The 15,765-nt window shown below is 46.7% G+C and overlaps 1 protein-coding gene across 2 annotated transcripts in view; it reads left to right on the forward strand.

Moving 5' to 3' along the window:
• Window positions 1-15,765, forward strand: part of PLPPR4 (phospholipid phosphatase related 4) — a 61,718-nt gene that overhangs the window by 11,420 nt on the left and 34,533 nt on the right. For both annotated transcript variants that reach the window (XM_075003401.1, XM_075003402.1), the window contains exon 2: window positions 4,255-4,440. In XM_075003401.1, coding sequence (XP_074859502.1) covers window positions 4,255-4,440 — 186 coding nt within the window. The remainder of the gene's footprint in view (window positions 1-4,254; window positions 4,441-15,765) is intronic.

Genomic DNA, 15,765 nt, shown 5'->3' on the forward strand with positions numbered 1-15,765 from the left:
CCTAGGGCAGGGGGCTGGACCTGCTGGCTTTTTTAGGTCTCTTCCAGCTCTATTGTTCTACGATTCTATGATTGTCATTCACTATCTTGTCATCTGACATACATTGCACATTCAGTCTTTACTCTCTTTTACTTTAGAATGGAAATAAGCAGACTATCAACTTGATTTTATCCATTTGTATCTAGTGTACATTGAAGGTTTCAAAAGCAGCATAATCCAGTGGTACATTAATTTCTGCTTTTTCCCACAGTGTGCTGTGTTGGCACAGAAGAATATTTTCTGCAAGGGAGATAGAATAATTCATGCTTGATGCTAAGAAATCTCTTCATTGAACAGTGCTGCAGGCATATGCAAGTCTACGTGGACCTTGCAAGTTTGCATTTTAGCAATATTAAGAAGTGAAGAAAAAGCAAATGTAATAGCCACCTTCAAAATAAGAAAGATGAGTAATGCTAGCAGTTACCGTTCCATTAGTCCTACTAACCTCTGCTGTAGCAGGGAACTGCAGGCAGCATCTCCCCATGTCAACCAGCTTCACTGAACTCAAGGGGTTTCCATCTATAGGAGTGTTGGCACTGGGCAGTGTGTATGTATTGTAGCCCTACCTCTGCAGGTGATGCTGGGTAAATACAGGTTTAAGTTTTATTGAGATTTGTGTGAGGACTTCATCAATGGAAACTGACAAAGAATGCAGTAAATATTTGCTGCTGCTCCCAAGCCAAGCTGCCTCTTCCATCCATCACTGGCCCCTTTGTGAACTGTCTTAGCCCTTGCATACACACTTGCAAATGGGTGCTTTTGTGGGCTTACCATTGCCACTACTTCCCTAGTACATTGTCTGCTAAAGGGGACCCTCAGATAAAATTGGTGCTTTCAGAAGCTTCTAGAGTTTCCCCCATAAGCCCAATTTTTCTCCCTAATGAATTAATGGCACTAATCTGTAAAATCACTAGTATCTCAATAATAAAGGAACCATGACCCTTAATCAGTGTTTTCTACAGGAGTAAATCCAGCCAGGCAAAGCTAATAAGCTTTTTTAATAGAAAAAAAAAGACTTTCTTCATTATGACTCGGTGGTGACAAGATACATGAAAGGAAAGCACTGCGTACTCATTAAATCTTCCTTAGAACTTGAATCTAAATTGGTTGGGGTACAGTACACTGTCTTAAGAATTGAAAACTGGCTGAAGGATCGTAAACAAAAGGCAATAGTAACCATCAAAGCACGTGAGTAGCAGAAGAGGTGACTGCTGGTGTACTTCTAGGGCAAGTGTGAAGTCTGGTGTGATAGAACAGCTTATCAAATGTGTATATGTGAAAGAATAAGGGCATTTGACATTTTTTATAAATAAGTCATTCAGGCAGGAAGCAGAAACAATGCCATGTGATTTAGCTGAACAAGCATTGGTTGTAAATAGAAAATACTCAAACTTAATTAACAACACATATGGTGGCATATATTTGCATAATGGTTTGTCAAACAATTATAAATAGGAAATGGGGCTGCAATCCTGCAGCACGTTGACCACTCCACCTGTACGTAGTAATCCTTGGGGCTTCACACATGTGAAGGGGTCATCTTGTATTATAGGCTACGTCTACACTACGAGATAAATTTGAATTTAAGGCAGTTAGCTCAATATCACCACGTGACTGTTTTTACTCTAAATACCATTAGCTTGATTTAGGGAGAGCTAATATTGATATCACCATATCATCGCTACCTGATGGGTGCAGCATCAAATTCAAATTCAGAAGTTGGATTAAAGGCCAGTGTGGAAGCACCATGTCTTAAAATTGAATTTATTAGCCTCCAGAGGTGCCCCGTATGTAACCCACAATGCTCCTCAGTGCTCCACTCTGTCCGCTGCTCTCTGGTGCAGAGGAATTAGGTAACAGGAAGACTGTGAATTTCACATTGGGACCAGGAAGCTTGTGGCTGTGGGGTCGTGTTTGTATGATAGCCGGAGAAATGTCTTCCTTTCCTTGCTATTAGCACTGTGAGCACATCGACCCATTAGAAATCACCCCTGCACGGAGTTCATGGTTCTGTCTCTACACTTGGTATTTTCTTCTGTGCTGCCTGGCGTCAGCTGCTGCCCTGCCACACCAAGTGGCAGAAAGGCTGTTTTGGCCCGGAGGTGGGGCGAGTATCATGCTTGCATGAGAGTCTGAGAAACTTCTCAGCGGTTTACATTTGGGCACGAATTCCCTTCCCTCCCCCACAGGTACCACTCAGTTGGAGTCTTTCCTGTACTCAGCCACATCATGTACGTAGCCACAACCCAATAAAAGGATGTGCCTGCTATTCGGTGCTGATCATGCTGCCAGGCAGCACCATGTCCTGGATTGCATGTGGTTAGGGCTCCAAGAACGAGAAAGATTTTTGGGGTCTTGCTGATGCTGGGGCGAGAAGTATTCACCTGGCAGCTAAGATACTTGGGGCTTGCTGATGCAGTGGTGGGTAGGTCTCCCCAGTGGCTAAGATGACCAGGGGGGCTTGCTGACACCAGGAGGAAGTTCCCCTAACAGCTAAGATATTCAGGGGCTTGCACCATGGTAGGCACAGAAGTGGCATTGAAAGTTGAGAGGGCAGACATTCAGCCTACTATATTTCTAGATTACAGAGCATAAAGAAATAAACATGACAGAGCAATAGCTCAGTATGGGCTTGATCCAAAGGCCATTGAAGTTAATGTATTAGAATTACCTCAGTGGTAATTGATTTCAATGGGCTTTGGCCCATGCCTTAAGTGACACAGAATTTCTTTTTAGAGTTATGAGTTAATCCATTCTAGATCACTGATTTGGGGTGGGAAGACCTACTTATGAAAAACATTGAGCCCTGGGTTCAGCAGGCGAATGCTCTAACCGCTTTGCTACCCCTCCACTCCCCTATTTATAAAAAGCAGATCATTTATAGAAGCAAGATTCCACCTGGAAAAAGGGATGTTTGCTTAACACAGCAGGGGAATGACGGAAATGAAATATAGGAGCATGTTGTCAGATACGCACAGCCTCTTGTGGTTCATTTTTTCTTGTGGTGCTACAGGGCTCAGGGAACTCCCACAATACACTGCTGCAGCAGTTGATGTATGTCAACTTGTGTGTGGCAGCAGTCAGTTGAATTTTTGGGGAGCCTGTGGGAAGGTGAGGATGCTCAAATTTGAATTTCTAAAACTCAGCATTAAAAATCAATTTTAATAAAGTAAAATTTATCTCCTAGTGTAGATGGAGCCTTCATTACAGGATTGGAGCCTGCAATTGAAAAGAATCAATGTGTGTTCATCAGTGTCTCACAGATGAAAAGGCTATATTGTTTGGGAAATAAGACAACAACTGATAGTTTGACAAGGGCTTAGAAGAGAATAGTCTGCCCTTCTCATAGCCATACAGAGAACTGAATTATTTCAAAGTGGTAGTATGTGGATATAACTTGGAGCAATGAAACTTTAACAAGGTATATCAGGAAAGACGGTGAGGAATAAAGCTACAGGTGAGGAATAAAGGACAGGTTGCACCTGGCATGGTGAGGATCCACATTGCTTGTGGTATTTACAATTACATGGGACCAGATATACCATACTGACTATGGAAATGTACTGCAGAAAACAATCCTGTATTAGTAGAGGAATGGACAAGGTCCCAAATTTTTAAAGATAATTAGGTGCCCAGTAGGGCTGTCAGCCATCGTGGGCCCTAGGGTGCAAGGTGTGGGAGGAAGGCCTGGCTCTGGGGGTGTGGCCTCAGGCAGTCAATCCTTAGCACTGCCCAAACTGCAACATTGTCCTTCAGAGCCACTCAGCATGGAGGTCGGTGTTCCAGCAGAAATTCAAAGGGGCCCAGAGCTTATGTCTTATGAGGTAATGATTTATTCATTTGAGCAGTATTTCAGTGCAAGTTCTTATTTTACAAGATGCACCTCCCTGATCTGGTATGGCTAGACCATGGATGTTGCTGGACTAGAGAGTGCCAGTTTTAGGAGGTGCAACCTGTACTTGCATACAGCTATATTTGAGCCAAATTACACAAATACTTCGCTAGCTAAAATTGTTTATTTTCTACCCTGCTGGTTGGAACTTGTACAACATCAGAAAACATCACATTTTGTGGAAATGAAGCCTTTTAAACTTTCTAGTATTTTTAACAGATTTATTGCTTTTCCAGATCATTTTTTTTTCTTTTTGGGGGCGGGGGAGGTTTGGTTTATTGTTACAACAAAATAACAATACATTGTTTTCCATTCCTTTCTAGTTGCCCATACTGGCATCTTCTGTTGTTAGTCTCTATTTTCTTGAACTTACTGATGTCTTCAAGCCAGTTCACTCTGGATTCAGCTGCTATGATAGGAGTCTGAGTATGCCATACATTGAACCTACACAAGAGGCTGTTCCCTTTCTGATGTTGCTTAGTTTGACTTTTGCTGGGCCTGCAATCACGGTAAGTTATGAAGTTGTTTATCTACCTGCCCAAGAAAAAAAGATTTTGGAGTAGATGTTCAGCTGGTTAAATCAACATGGCTCTGGTTTTAACACACAATTTTTATGCCTCTCTAACAGAACTTAATGGGGCCCCAAATTTTACAACCAAAACAGTATATGTGTTCATGTTGACTTTTAATAGGGTTTAGGTTTCTAAGTCACTTGAGCAATTTTGAAAATTTCACCAATTACCCTAAGTAGTACAGATAAGAAGTGAGAATAAAATATTCATTGTGTTGAAATTAACAGTGCAATTTTCTCTCTCTCTCTCTCTCTCTCTCTCTCTCACACACACACACACAATTCTGTGTAATCCAACATAATTGTGCTATTTTACTATGGTTCAAATGCAACAATTGCAGAACTCCTCCAGGACTAACACACACACACACAAATGTGTGTATCTTCAAAGGTTGATAATACCAAAGCAAGTTTGCTTCTTAACTGTTTATATTGAAATACCAATGGGAAACATAATCAGACCAAGGCTATCGTGAAGACACTCTTAAATGCACTCAGACTTAAATATCTTTTCATGTATGCTAACTTTTTTGTCAAGTTAATGTTTCTGTGGCTACAGAGTCAGAGCCAAATTCTGCTCTCAGTTACTATCAAGCAATTTGCAATTCCAATGAACACACGACTTTAGTTCTCTAGGTGTGAGAAAACAAAATGGAGCTCAGTACATTTGTGTGTAGGCTGGGAACAGCAGAGAGTTTCTACATAGTGAAAAAACCTTAGTACTGTTTTAAAATGACTACTAGGAACATGCTAGTGATTCATGGTTGAGATTCCTTCCTTCCCAAGCAACCAGGCTTTGTGCAGAGAACGAAGATGGGTGGCAGGGATAGAATTCATCTTTTCAACCAGTAGGCATGTTGTACGTATGGTCTGAAAAGAAAGCTGAGAGGGTGGTTTAAAGAGGATGGAGAGAAACTGTTCTCAGTGGTGACAGATGGCAGAACAAGGAGCAATGGTCTGAAGTTACAGAAGGAGAGGAGTAGGTTGGATATTAGGAGAACCGACTTCACCGGGAGGGTGGTGAAGCACTGGAATGCATTACCTAGAGAAGTAGTGGAATCTCCATCCCTAGAGGTTTTTAAGTCCTGGCTTGACAAGGACAGGGATGACTTCATTGAGGTTGATCCTGCTTGAAGCAGGCGGCTGGACTAGATGACCTCCTGAGGTCCTTTCCAGCCCTATGATTCTATGACAGTTGTTTGTTCAGTGCATCTCCCAGCATCCACAGTGTTTTTGATCATTCATTTGCATAAATTGAGATCCCATTGATCACCCATCGACCAATCAGACAACTCCCTAATACTGGCCTAATTAAAACTAGCATGGAGGTCCATCTCTAGCACATGGGAGAGATTGTGGCATTCTGCCCACAATCATTATATGAACATGAATGTTAGATGATGTTGCATGAATCTTCTGCCCCTCTAGCTACGTCTACACGTGAAGCCTACATCGAATAGCTTATTTCGATGTAGCAACATCAAAATAGGCTATTTCGATGAATAACGTCTACACGTCCTCCAGGGCTGGCAACGTTGACGTTCAACATCGACGTTGCGCAGCACCACATCGAAATAGGCACTGCGAGGGAACGTCTACACGCCAAAGTAGCCCACATCGAAATAAGGGTGCCAGGCACAGCTGCAGACAGGGTCACAGGGCGGACTCAACAGCAAGCCGCTCCCTTAAAGGGCCCCTCCCAGACACAGTTGCACTAAACAACACAAGATCCACAGAGCCGACAACTGGTTACAGACCCTGTGCATGCAGCATGGATCCCCAGCTGCAGCAGCAGCAGCCAGAAGCCCTGGGCTAAGGGCTGCTGCACACGGTGACCATAGAGCCCCGCAGGGGCTGGAGAGAGCGTCTCTCAACCCCTCAGCTGATGGCCACCATGGCGGACCCCGCTATTTCGATGTTGCGCGACGCGGATCGTCTACACATGCCCTACTTCGACGTTCAACTTCGAAGTAGGGCGCTATTCCCATTCCCTCATGGGGTTAGCGGCTTCGACGTCTCGCCGCCTAACGGCGATGTTAACATCGAAATAGCGCCCAACACATGTAGCCGTGACGGGCGCTATTTCGAAGTTAGTGCCGCTACTTTGAAGTAGCGTGCATGTGTAGACACGGCTTCTGTGAACAGCACTCTATATAAAATCACTGTACTACAGGTTGAACCTCTCTGGTCAAGGATTCTCTGTTCCAGCAAGGTCTGGCAGCATGACAGATGTTGCTGGGTCAGAGAGCCCTGTACCAGAGAACCCCAGTAACAGAATTTGTTGGAGGGCTGGGATTAGAGTTGAACCAGCAGCCCAGGGGCAGGGAGCCCAACCAGCCACCAGGGCAGGAGTGGAAGAAGTCTAGTTGATGTCCAAGAGGGGAGCCGAGCTCACAAGGTGGCAGCTCCCTAGGAGAGTCCAGAGACCTGACCTCCCTTGGTCTGGCAAGCTCCCTTCTTCAAGACTGGTAAAATGCTGGGCCAGGGAAATCCAAGCTATATATGAAACAATGTTTTTATCGGACCTTTTGCTGCCCTGCTAATGAGAGAGATGAGAAGTGCAGGGTTTTCTTCGGCAAATAGAGAGGCCGGGTTACACTAAGCAGTGGCTCACAAGCAGTTTTGTATGTAAGCCAGGTTTCTTCAGTGTGTGAATACTGATCATGACACTGTAGTTATTTATTCTTCTTTCCAAAGCTGTCCTAGAGTCTCTAACTTGTATATAATTGAATGAGCAAAAAGAAAATTACTTCAATGGCTCATCCAAAGGGAGAACAACTGTTTAATGGAATAGAACCATCCTAGCACAGCACTTTAATATCAGTGTGTGAGGAATTCAGCTACTTTTATACAGTAAATGAAATAAAAGGTTTTATCTTTACTAGTATTATAATCCTGCGGGATTTACAATGTGAAATTAAAATTATTATTAAATTATTTTATGCACACTTAGAGCGCTGTCTACACTGCATTACCGGGGCACTAATTTGCTCATTTAACCATGCACTTAGATACCACAATGCCACAGCTAACGCCAGTACATAAAGACAAAGAGGCCACTTGATACATTCATTCCTGTTCCTAACTCCGCTGAGTTTAACCAGGGATTAATTCATTCCTTTTTGCTATATCAGTCAATCTGAAATTGTGAGATACAGAAAGGAAGAGAAGGGGTGAAATCCTGCCTATTGAAGTCACTGCCCAAACTCCCATGGGGATAAGTGGAGCCAGGATTTCACCTGATGGCTGTGTCTATACATGTCAGATCATCCAGAAGAGGATCTTCCAGAAGCCATATTCAGGAAGATTATCTTCCGGAAGAGAGCATCCACACACAAAGCCTCATCCGAAAGAGCCTCCCAGCCTTCTGGAAGATCGCATCCACGCATGCACAGATGCTTTTCTGGAAGAACAGGGCAGGAAACACCTGAAATGGGGTCGCAAGGCTGGAGAGCACTTCCAGGGCACCAGCCAAGCAGCCTGTTAAAGGCCCTCCCCCAACAGTCCCTTCTTGCATTAGCTGCTGAGCCCCGTTGTGCTGCTCCCAGCATAGCTTGCCATCCCACTGCTCCTGCAACAGCCCATGGGCCGGCCATGGACTCCAAGGTTCTGCAGCAGCACAGGCTCACCCTGACAAGGGTGCTGGGAGCCTCCTGGGCACCTTCCTCAGCCTGCTGTATGAATGCAACATTAGCCCCAACCCACCCCTGCCCCAGCCAGGCCCCTGACAGCCTGTCCACTACATGTGGACCCATGCCGCCAGCAGCGACTGGTGGGACCGAGTGGTTGTGGCACAGTGGGATGACAAGTGGTGGCAGCAGAACCTGCGCATGGCAAAGGGCACATTCCATGAGATCTGTGCCTGGCTGGGACACCTGCTTCACCACCAGGACATGGGGATGCAGCCAGCCCTCCCAGTGGAGAAGCACCTAGCCATTGCCATCTGGAATTTGGCCACCCCAGATAGCTACCACTCCACGAGGCAGCAGTTTGTGGTGGGCAGGTCCACCATCGGGCCCATCGTGCAGAAGGTAAGCCACATGCCGGGCCCCAGCATGTCACGGGAAGTGGGGAGGAGGGTGTCAGGCAACAGGGACCCCAGCGACCCAGTGGGAGGGGCCTAGACTTAGAGGCTAGGGAGCCTGCCACAGGAGACTCCAATACCCCATCCATACACAAGCCCACTCTTGGGGGGTCACCCTGCTGGGGGGCCATGGAAAGGGAGGGACAGAGGTGGCAGCTGGGGACCGCCCCAGGGTACCCTTGTGCACGCCCACGAGTGTACATGCTCTCTGTCCCCTGCAGGTCATGAGGGCTATCAACGTCGTGCTTGTGCTGTGGCTCATTCGCCTCGGGGACCTCAACATGCCCATGGCAGGCTTCGCAGAGCTCAGCTTCCCCCAGTGCTTCAGGATGTTGGATGGCACCCATATCCCCATCAGGGCCCTGGGCTAGTGCACCAGCCAACACATCAACTTCAAGGGGTAACACTCAGTTGTGCTCCAGGCAGTGGTGGATGCTCGAGGCCATTTCACCAATGTCTACGTCAGCTGGCCTGGCTGGGTACATGATGCCCGCATCCTTTGGAACTCCTCCTTCTGCCACCGGATGGAGGTGGACACATACGTCACCCAATGGGACCTCGTCATCAGCAACGTTGCTGTCCTGCTATGCCCAGTAGCCAACCCAGCATACCCCGTGCATCTGTGGCTGCAATACCCCTACACAGGGCACCTGACCACATCGCAGGAGCTCTTCAACCCCTGGCTGGGACATACCCAGAACACAGTGGAGTGTGCCTTCGGGTGCCTAAAGGTGTGATTTAGATGCCTCCTCATGCACCCTGATGTGGGGATGGAGAGTGTCCCACAGCTCATGGCTGCCTGTTGTGCCCTCAACTACCTCACTGAGGCGCATGAGGGGACACAGCACCAGGATAGGCTGGCCTCACCGCCGCTGGAGCAGCTCCACTGGGACGGGGTCCACATCCAGGAGGCCCTCCAGGAGGCCTTCGTACATGGGGACCTCTGAGCCAGGCCCCCAACACAGGCCCCCCTCCACCCCTCACTGCCCCCCATTGAACAGGGACATGGAGTTGCCAAAGCTACTGTATTAAACTGTAAACAGTAAGAGTGGGTTAGAACAATAAGAATAATTTAGATGTTTTCCTTAAAATTAACGGGTGTCATGAACTAACTGGGAGTGGTGGGGGGCCATACCCAATGGATGGGGTGAAGGGCTGTGAGCCCCCTCCCCCATGGCTGCCTCTCCCACCCTGGGTACATCGTACGTGACTGGGGCCCCCATGGGGAAGGGAGCATGGGGAGGAGGTGGTGGGCAGTGGTGGCACATCCTCGGTGGGGGCAGGTGGAGGGGGATAGTTCCCAGGGCAGAGGGCCCATGGCGCGCCTCGCTGTGGCCAAGAGCCATGCCCCCAGGTCCCAAAGGGCCGCTGTGGGAAGACCTTGGGGAAGGAGGACAGCTAGCGCCTCAGGGGTGGGGATAGTGTGGGTCAGGGGGAGTGGGAGGGGTGGGGGTGGGAGAAGGGAAAGAAGCGGGAGTGGAGAGGGGGCAGGAGGAGGGGTGATGGCAGTGGGAGCAGTGGGAGGGTATGGGGATGGGGGGCAGAAGATGGGGTGGTGCGGAGTGCCATGAGGGCCCCACAGACCTCCTGGATCATCCCCACCACCTCCCCCAACGTTTCCTGGTGCCATCGGAGGTCCTCCATCTCCAGGGCCAGCAGCCTCTCTGCCGCATTATTTAGGTGGCACAGGGTGGCTGCATATGCTGCTGCCTCCTCTGCCAGGCTCCGGCGGCGGGCCGGGCTGCAGCTGTGTGCGTGTGTCGTGCTCCACCTGAGGGTCTGTCAGTACCTCTGGCCTGCGAAGTGCCAGCTGGGCCTGGGCTCCTCTGGTGCCTCTCCCGTCCCTGGGATGGGGCTGCTGTTAGACAAGAGTGGGGGAAAGGGGGAATTAGGGCCCCAGTCAAGCCCCATGAGGCAGTCCCCTGGTCCCCTGGCCCTCATGGCCTTTGTTCTTCTGGAAGATTTGACACACGTAAACACAGCCTATGAATTTTTAGACAGAGGTTTGGTGCCCTGGTTAACATCTCTGTCACTTCTTACTGCTCGGGTATCCTGCCTCTTTGAACTCAATGTGCAACTAAGTGAATGATAAATTTTCTTCAAAGTAACGTCTGTGGACCTATGTATACACTTGGAGAAGTGTGCTATGTATGGGAAGGAGAGCTCAGTGGTTTGAGCATTGGCCTTATGAATACCGGGTTATGAGTTCAACCGTTGAAGAGGCCATTGAGGGGTCTCAGGTGAATAAATTGGGGGGGGGAAGCCTGGTGGTTGGCCCCGTTGAGGGGGCCAGGGACTAGACTCAATGACCTTGGAAGGTCTTTTCCTGCTCTGTCAGATGGCTTACCTAAGGAGCTATATATATGTATCTTACGAAATTGGTAGGAAGCTCTTCTCTAGCATGGTTGAGTAGCTGCTCTTCTCTTGTCCACAGTTCTTCCACCTCTCTGAGGAATTCCTTCTCAGGATCATTCACCTTGGTTTGCACCTAATTTCCGTATTGCCAGTCCAAGCATTTCCAAAGCGAGAGTGGAAACCAAAAAAGTCATGTGACTGACTTAAAAATCATGAGGGTTTTTTAGAAGTGGTTCCTTTGCCACACCCTAAGGCTGTTTCTACACATGCCACTTTCTCTGAAAGTGGTATGCTAATAAACAGCCCAAAATATCCTAATGAGGATAAATTCCCACATGTAAATTCCCAGGAAAAAGGGACCTCTGGAAGAAGGACTCCCTTCCAGAAGACCCCCTGGGGGCAGCACTTCTACATGCCGTTTTGGAGTCCGGAAGAACATCTTCCGGACTCCAAATCACATGACCTTATGCTAATGAGGCACCAGGAATTTACATGAATATTTCAGGCTGTTTATTAGCATGCAACTTTCTCCGAAAGTGGCATGTGTAGAAACAGCCTAACTGTTTGTGTGGACCCAGCTGTCTTGCTAAACCGGCAGTGTCCAATGCGCTGTCTGTTCGGTACATATGGTAAATAGGACAGTATGATGTGGGGAATGCAGCTTGTTAGAGCTGCACGCATGGAGCACCATCCAACCCTCTGCACGTGCGCCCCACCACTTGGTGGGACAAGAAAGGTGACAGCAGCGGAGCCAGCTCCTCCTGCAGCTTGCTTGGGCTGCAGGATAGCTCAGGGCTGGGTGGCACAGCTCTCCAGCCTGGGCTGGGCAGTGTGGCTCGGGCAGCATGGCACAGCTCTTGGCCTTTGGCGTAGCTCGGGGCTGGACTGGGCAGCATGGGTCAGCTCAGCTCTCCAGGGCTCGGTCAGTTTGACGCAGCTCTGGGCTGGGAGGTTCCAGTGGCATGGCCCTGGCAGCAGCTCTGGTGAGTCACCAAGGGCTGGGGGAGTAGGGTGGCCTGCCTGCGGGGGCTGGGGGAAGAGTAGAGTGTCTGGCTGCGGGGGGCAGGGAGGAGTAGGGTGCCTAGTGGCGGGGGCAGTGCCTGGCAGAGGGAAGGGGGGCATGTGGTGATTGGTTCAATTGCTTTTGGACACACTGCGCTGAACAGTTATATGAAGACTTTGGTCTATCCCACTTTGAAACAGGAGCAGATCAAAGAGTGCAAGGAACTTTTTGCTGCTGTCCAGCAGGGCCCACATGGAAACTTAGTGCCTGCCAGGCTAGTTCAGGGTAGATTTATACCCGAGCTTGCTGGGAACTATGTGTTTACATAGAACCAAACCTAAGTCCGAGCAAAATCCATGGAACTAGGCTTCAGTTCAGTGAGAAGGGAAGAAGGAGGAACTTTCCCATTTTAAACAATTCTAAACACAATGTTGTGCTAGACAGGTTTGAATGCAGAAAACGCTGAAAACTGAAGCCAGCTTTGAAAATAACCCTCACTGATGCCGAGTGCATTTTCTTGCTTTTAACAAAGATGGTTTTGATTTTCCAGTTAGAATTATTTTTAAATTGCTGGAGACTTTGCAGCAGAAAGTGTTGTCAATGAGTGCAGACTTAAGCCCTGATGTTGGAAGGACTTACGTGTGAGCTTATTTAATGCATGTGAGTAGTTCAGTAAGCCACCGAGACTGCTCAGATGGGTCAAGATAAATACGCATGTAAACCAAGCAACATGGGCAATGGGTGACCCCATACCTTCAGGAGGCAAGCTTCCCTCGGCTCTGCCCCTTCTATGTCAACAGGATCCCAGCACCCCTCAGCCCTTCCCACACACATTGTGGCCTCTACAAGCCCCTCTCCAGCCCTGCCCAATGCGGTTGCTGGTCTTTGCCTCCTCCCTGCTCCAAGTTAGTGACTCCAGCCTCTCCCAGTTACCAAGGTATAGGGAGCCAGTGGGTAGCACAGCTGCAGCCTAACACAGCCCTGAAGCCTTAGAGAGCTGTCTGAGAGGCATGGCATTGGCAGGCTGAAGCTGCACAGCCCACACCCTGACCAATAAGGCCACCCCCACATCCGATCCAGCAGCCTCAGCCAGAATGCCCCAGCACCAGAGGACAGGCCGTGCGAGTCCCCAGCCTGCCTGTCCCAGCCTCTGGCCCCACAACAGCAGGCTGGAGGAGGGGCTCTCAGGGCTCTGGCAGAGTGGGGTGAAGCCAGATGAGGCAGTTTGGGAAGGCATTGCCTCACCTGCCAATGATATCCACCACTCATGCCAAGCAGGATTACAGAATGAGATGTGCCTTGTACATGCATCACAGCTAGTTGACTGTGTTTTTCACAGCTATGTTGCTGACTTTAAATGTTCATAAGGCAAAAACTCCTAAAGCTATTTTTTCCAAACTTTGATGTATCTATAATCATCTGAACATTTTTTAGTCTCTTTTGATACTTAACTCCTGAACCAAACTTGAAGAAAATCAGTGCAGAGGCTTCAAAGTTATAACCATTAATTACCAGCAAGCTCCAGGAATATCTTAATTCATACCTACTAATAAGGGTATACAACAGTACATTTCCTGGAGCCAAAATGCATACTTAACTTGCATTAATAATAGATACTAATGACAATGGTACACAGCAATCGGCTTTTACTCACTGCCTGTGAATTATGGAGCTAGGACATATTTTTTTTTGCATCTTTTTTTCTTTCCTTTAAATAAATGTCCTAGGAAATTGGATGCACAAAGAATATACTTATGCAAAATTCAAGTTGTGCAGTTAAGTATTTTGTATGCTATTTTAATTTTTATTAATTTTCCACAATATCATATCATACAAATGATGCAATATGTAAAATAGGTTTGATCTAGAGTCTCCTGGAAGCTTCCAGGTGACTGTTGAAAGCAATCCTGGAGATTATAATATGGCATTTTAACAAAATGGCGTTATAGAATGCTGGAAGAAAAAATCTCCCAGAATAGCTTCAGTCAGAGTTGGCAACCCTAATTTAAAATGAAGCACTGAAAACCATACTGGAACTCCAGTAATGTAACATAATTATCAGAAGCATAAGAGATCCATGCATGCCTTACTAGATTATAGGAGCAACAGCAACTCCATATCATGAAAAAAACCTCTCATATACCAAATCATAATGATGGAACATTTAATAATTTTGAAAGATTGTGGCTAACAAAAAGAAAAGGGCAAAAGAAAACCCAATCCCTTTTAAAACCCCAGTCTCAATCCCTATCCAAAGGCCTAGAAAGGTAAATATAGAACAGGAATCAGTGTATGATATGTGATGAGATGTTCCCTTTATAGAACCTAGACTTTACCACAATTCAGTTATTACAGTTGTCATTGCCACACCATGAGTTATGAAAATTGGCTTGTGAATATGCATAACTGGAATATCTTTAGGCAAAATGCATCATTTAACATCTCATTTGTAAAGTTACAATCTGTCAAATGTTTATATTCTATTTTTGTGAGTATCATTCTTGTATATGAAGTTAGAAATATGAAGTGTAAACCTGTTTTATTAATCTAAGTCTTCTATTAAAAGTGATCAGTGTATTTAAGGAAACTTAATGGCCCAGTGCTCAAAACAATGATTTGTAATGGGTTTGTTTTTCCTGTACGCCCAAACTGTGGTTGGTCCTACAAAGACGTGTGACCATGACATCTGTTTCTAGAATCCATCTTGAATTTGACATTTTTCCATGGGAATGGGGAGATAAATGAACAGGTTTCTGCTCTGAGGAAAGTCTGTTTAAGGAATGGAAAGCAGTGAGTCTTTTTCTCTTCACCTGGCTTTTGAAAGTGCCTTCCCACTTTTAGAGGATATATGTGAAGAAACCTGAGAACAAAGAACTGTAAAGAACTCTAAACAGCTGTAGATCCAAGCCAGAGAAAAGATCAATTAATTCTGTCTTGAAGGATTTTAACTGAAATAAGGACAAGAGTGAGGAATATACTTGGAAACAATTTCTTTTAGGCTACATCTACACAAGAAGCATCTTTCGACAGAAGTCACTGTCAGAAGGAATTTCTCGGCAAAACTTCTGCCGACAGATTGTGTCTACACATTAAAGCAGATCTAAAGAGCAATCTGCTCTGTTGACCAAGAGCAGCCAGCATTCTCAGCCCTCTCTCAACAGAATGGCTGACCTGAAGCTCTGCAAACAGTGAACCGGAAGCCCTGTCTGTTGACCAAAGGGCTCCAGAGCATCTACACTGCTGTTTTGTTGATAGAAGATTATTGAGAGAGGCATTATACATGAATGGGGAGAGGTATAATGCTGCCAGGGGACATGCTGAGTTTTGTCGATGGACACTCAATAAAGCGCATTTTTCGTGTAGATTTTGCGGGTTTTTCTGGCAAAAGCCCAGTTTTTCCAGAAAAACCCTCTTGTGTAGAGGTAGCCTTAGTGTACTACGATTAACTAGCATGTTTTGTTTATTGTGGCTTAGTAACTTGCTTTGCTACGTCTGTTTTCACTTGCAGTAGCTTAAATCCTCCTTTTGATACCTAATAAAAACACTTCTGTTAATTATCAAGCCCAGTGCGTGCCACTGTGTGTGCCTCTCTTTCATTGATAAAGACAGGGAACATCTTATGAATTTTCTCTGCCTGTGCCCCAGCTGGTGCAGGATCATCAATTTATCTCTGTAGTGGCTCTGCACAAGGAGGGAAAATTGACAAAATTTCACGTCATGCTTGGACAGTTCTCACAGCACATTACTGTGCCACTGCACACTGGTTGAAAATCACTGAGCTAGCCAATGATGGTTAGGTTGCAGAAAGCGAGCAACCCGCT

The sequence above is a fragment of the Carettochelys insculpta genome, chromosome 9 (genome assembly GCF_033958435.1).
Source record: "Carettochelys insculpta isolate YL-2023 chromosome 9, ASM3395843v1, whole genome shotgun sequence".
Lineage (NCBI taxonomy): Eukaryota > Metazoa > Chordata > Testudines > Carettochelyidae > Carettochelys > Carettochelys insculpta.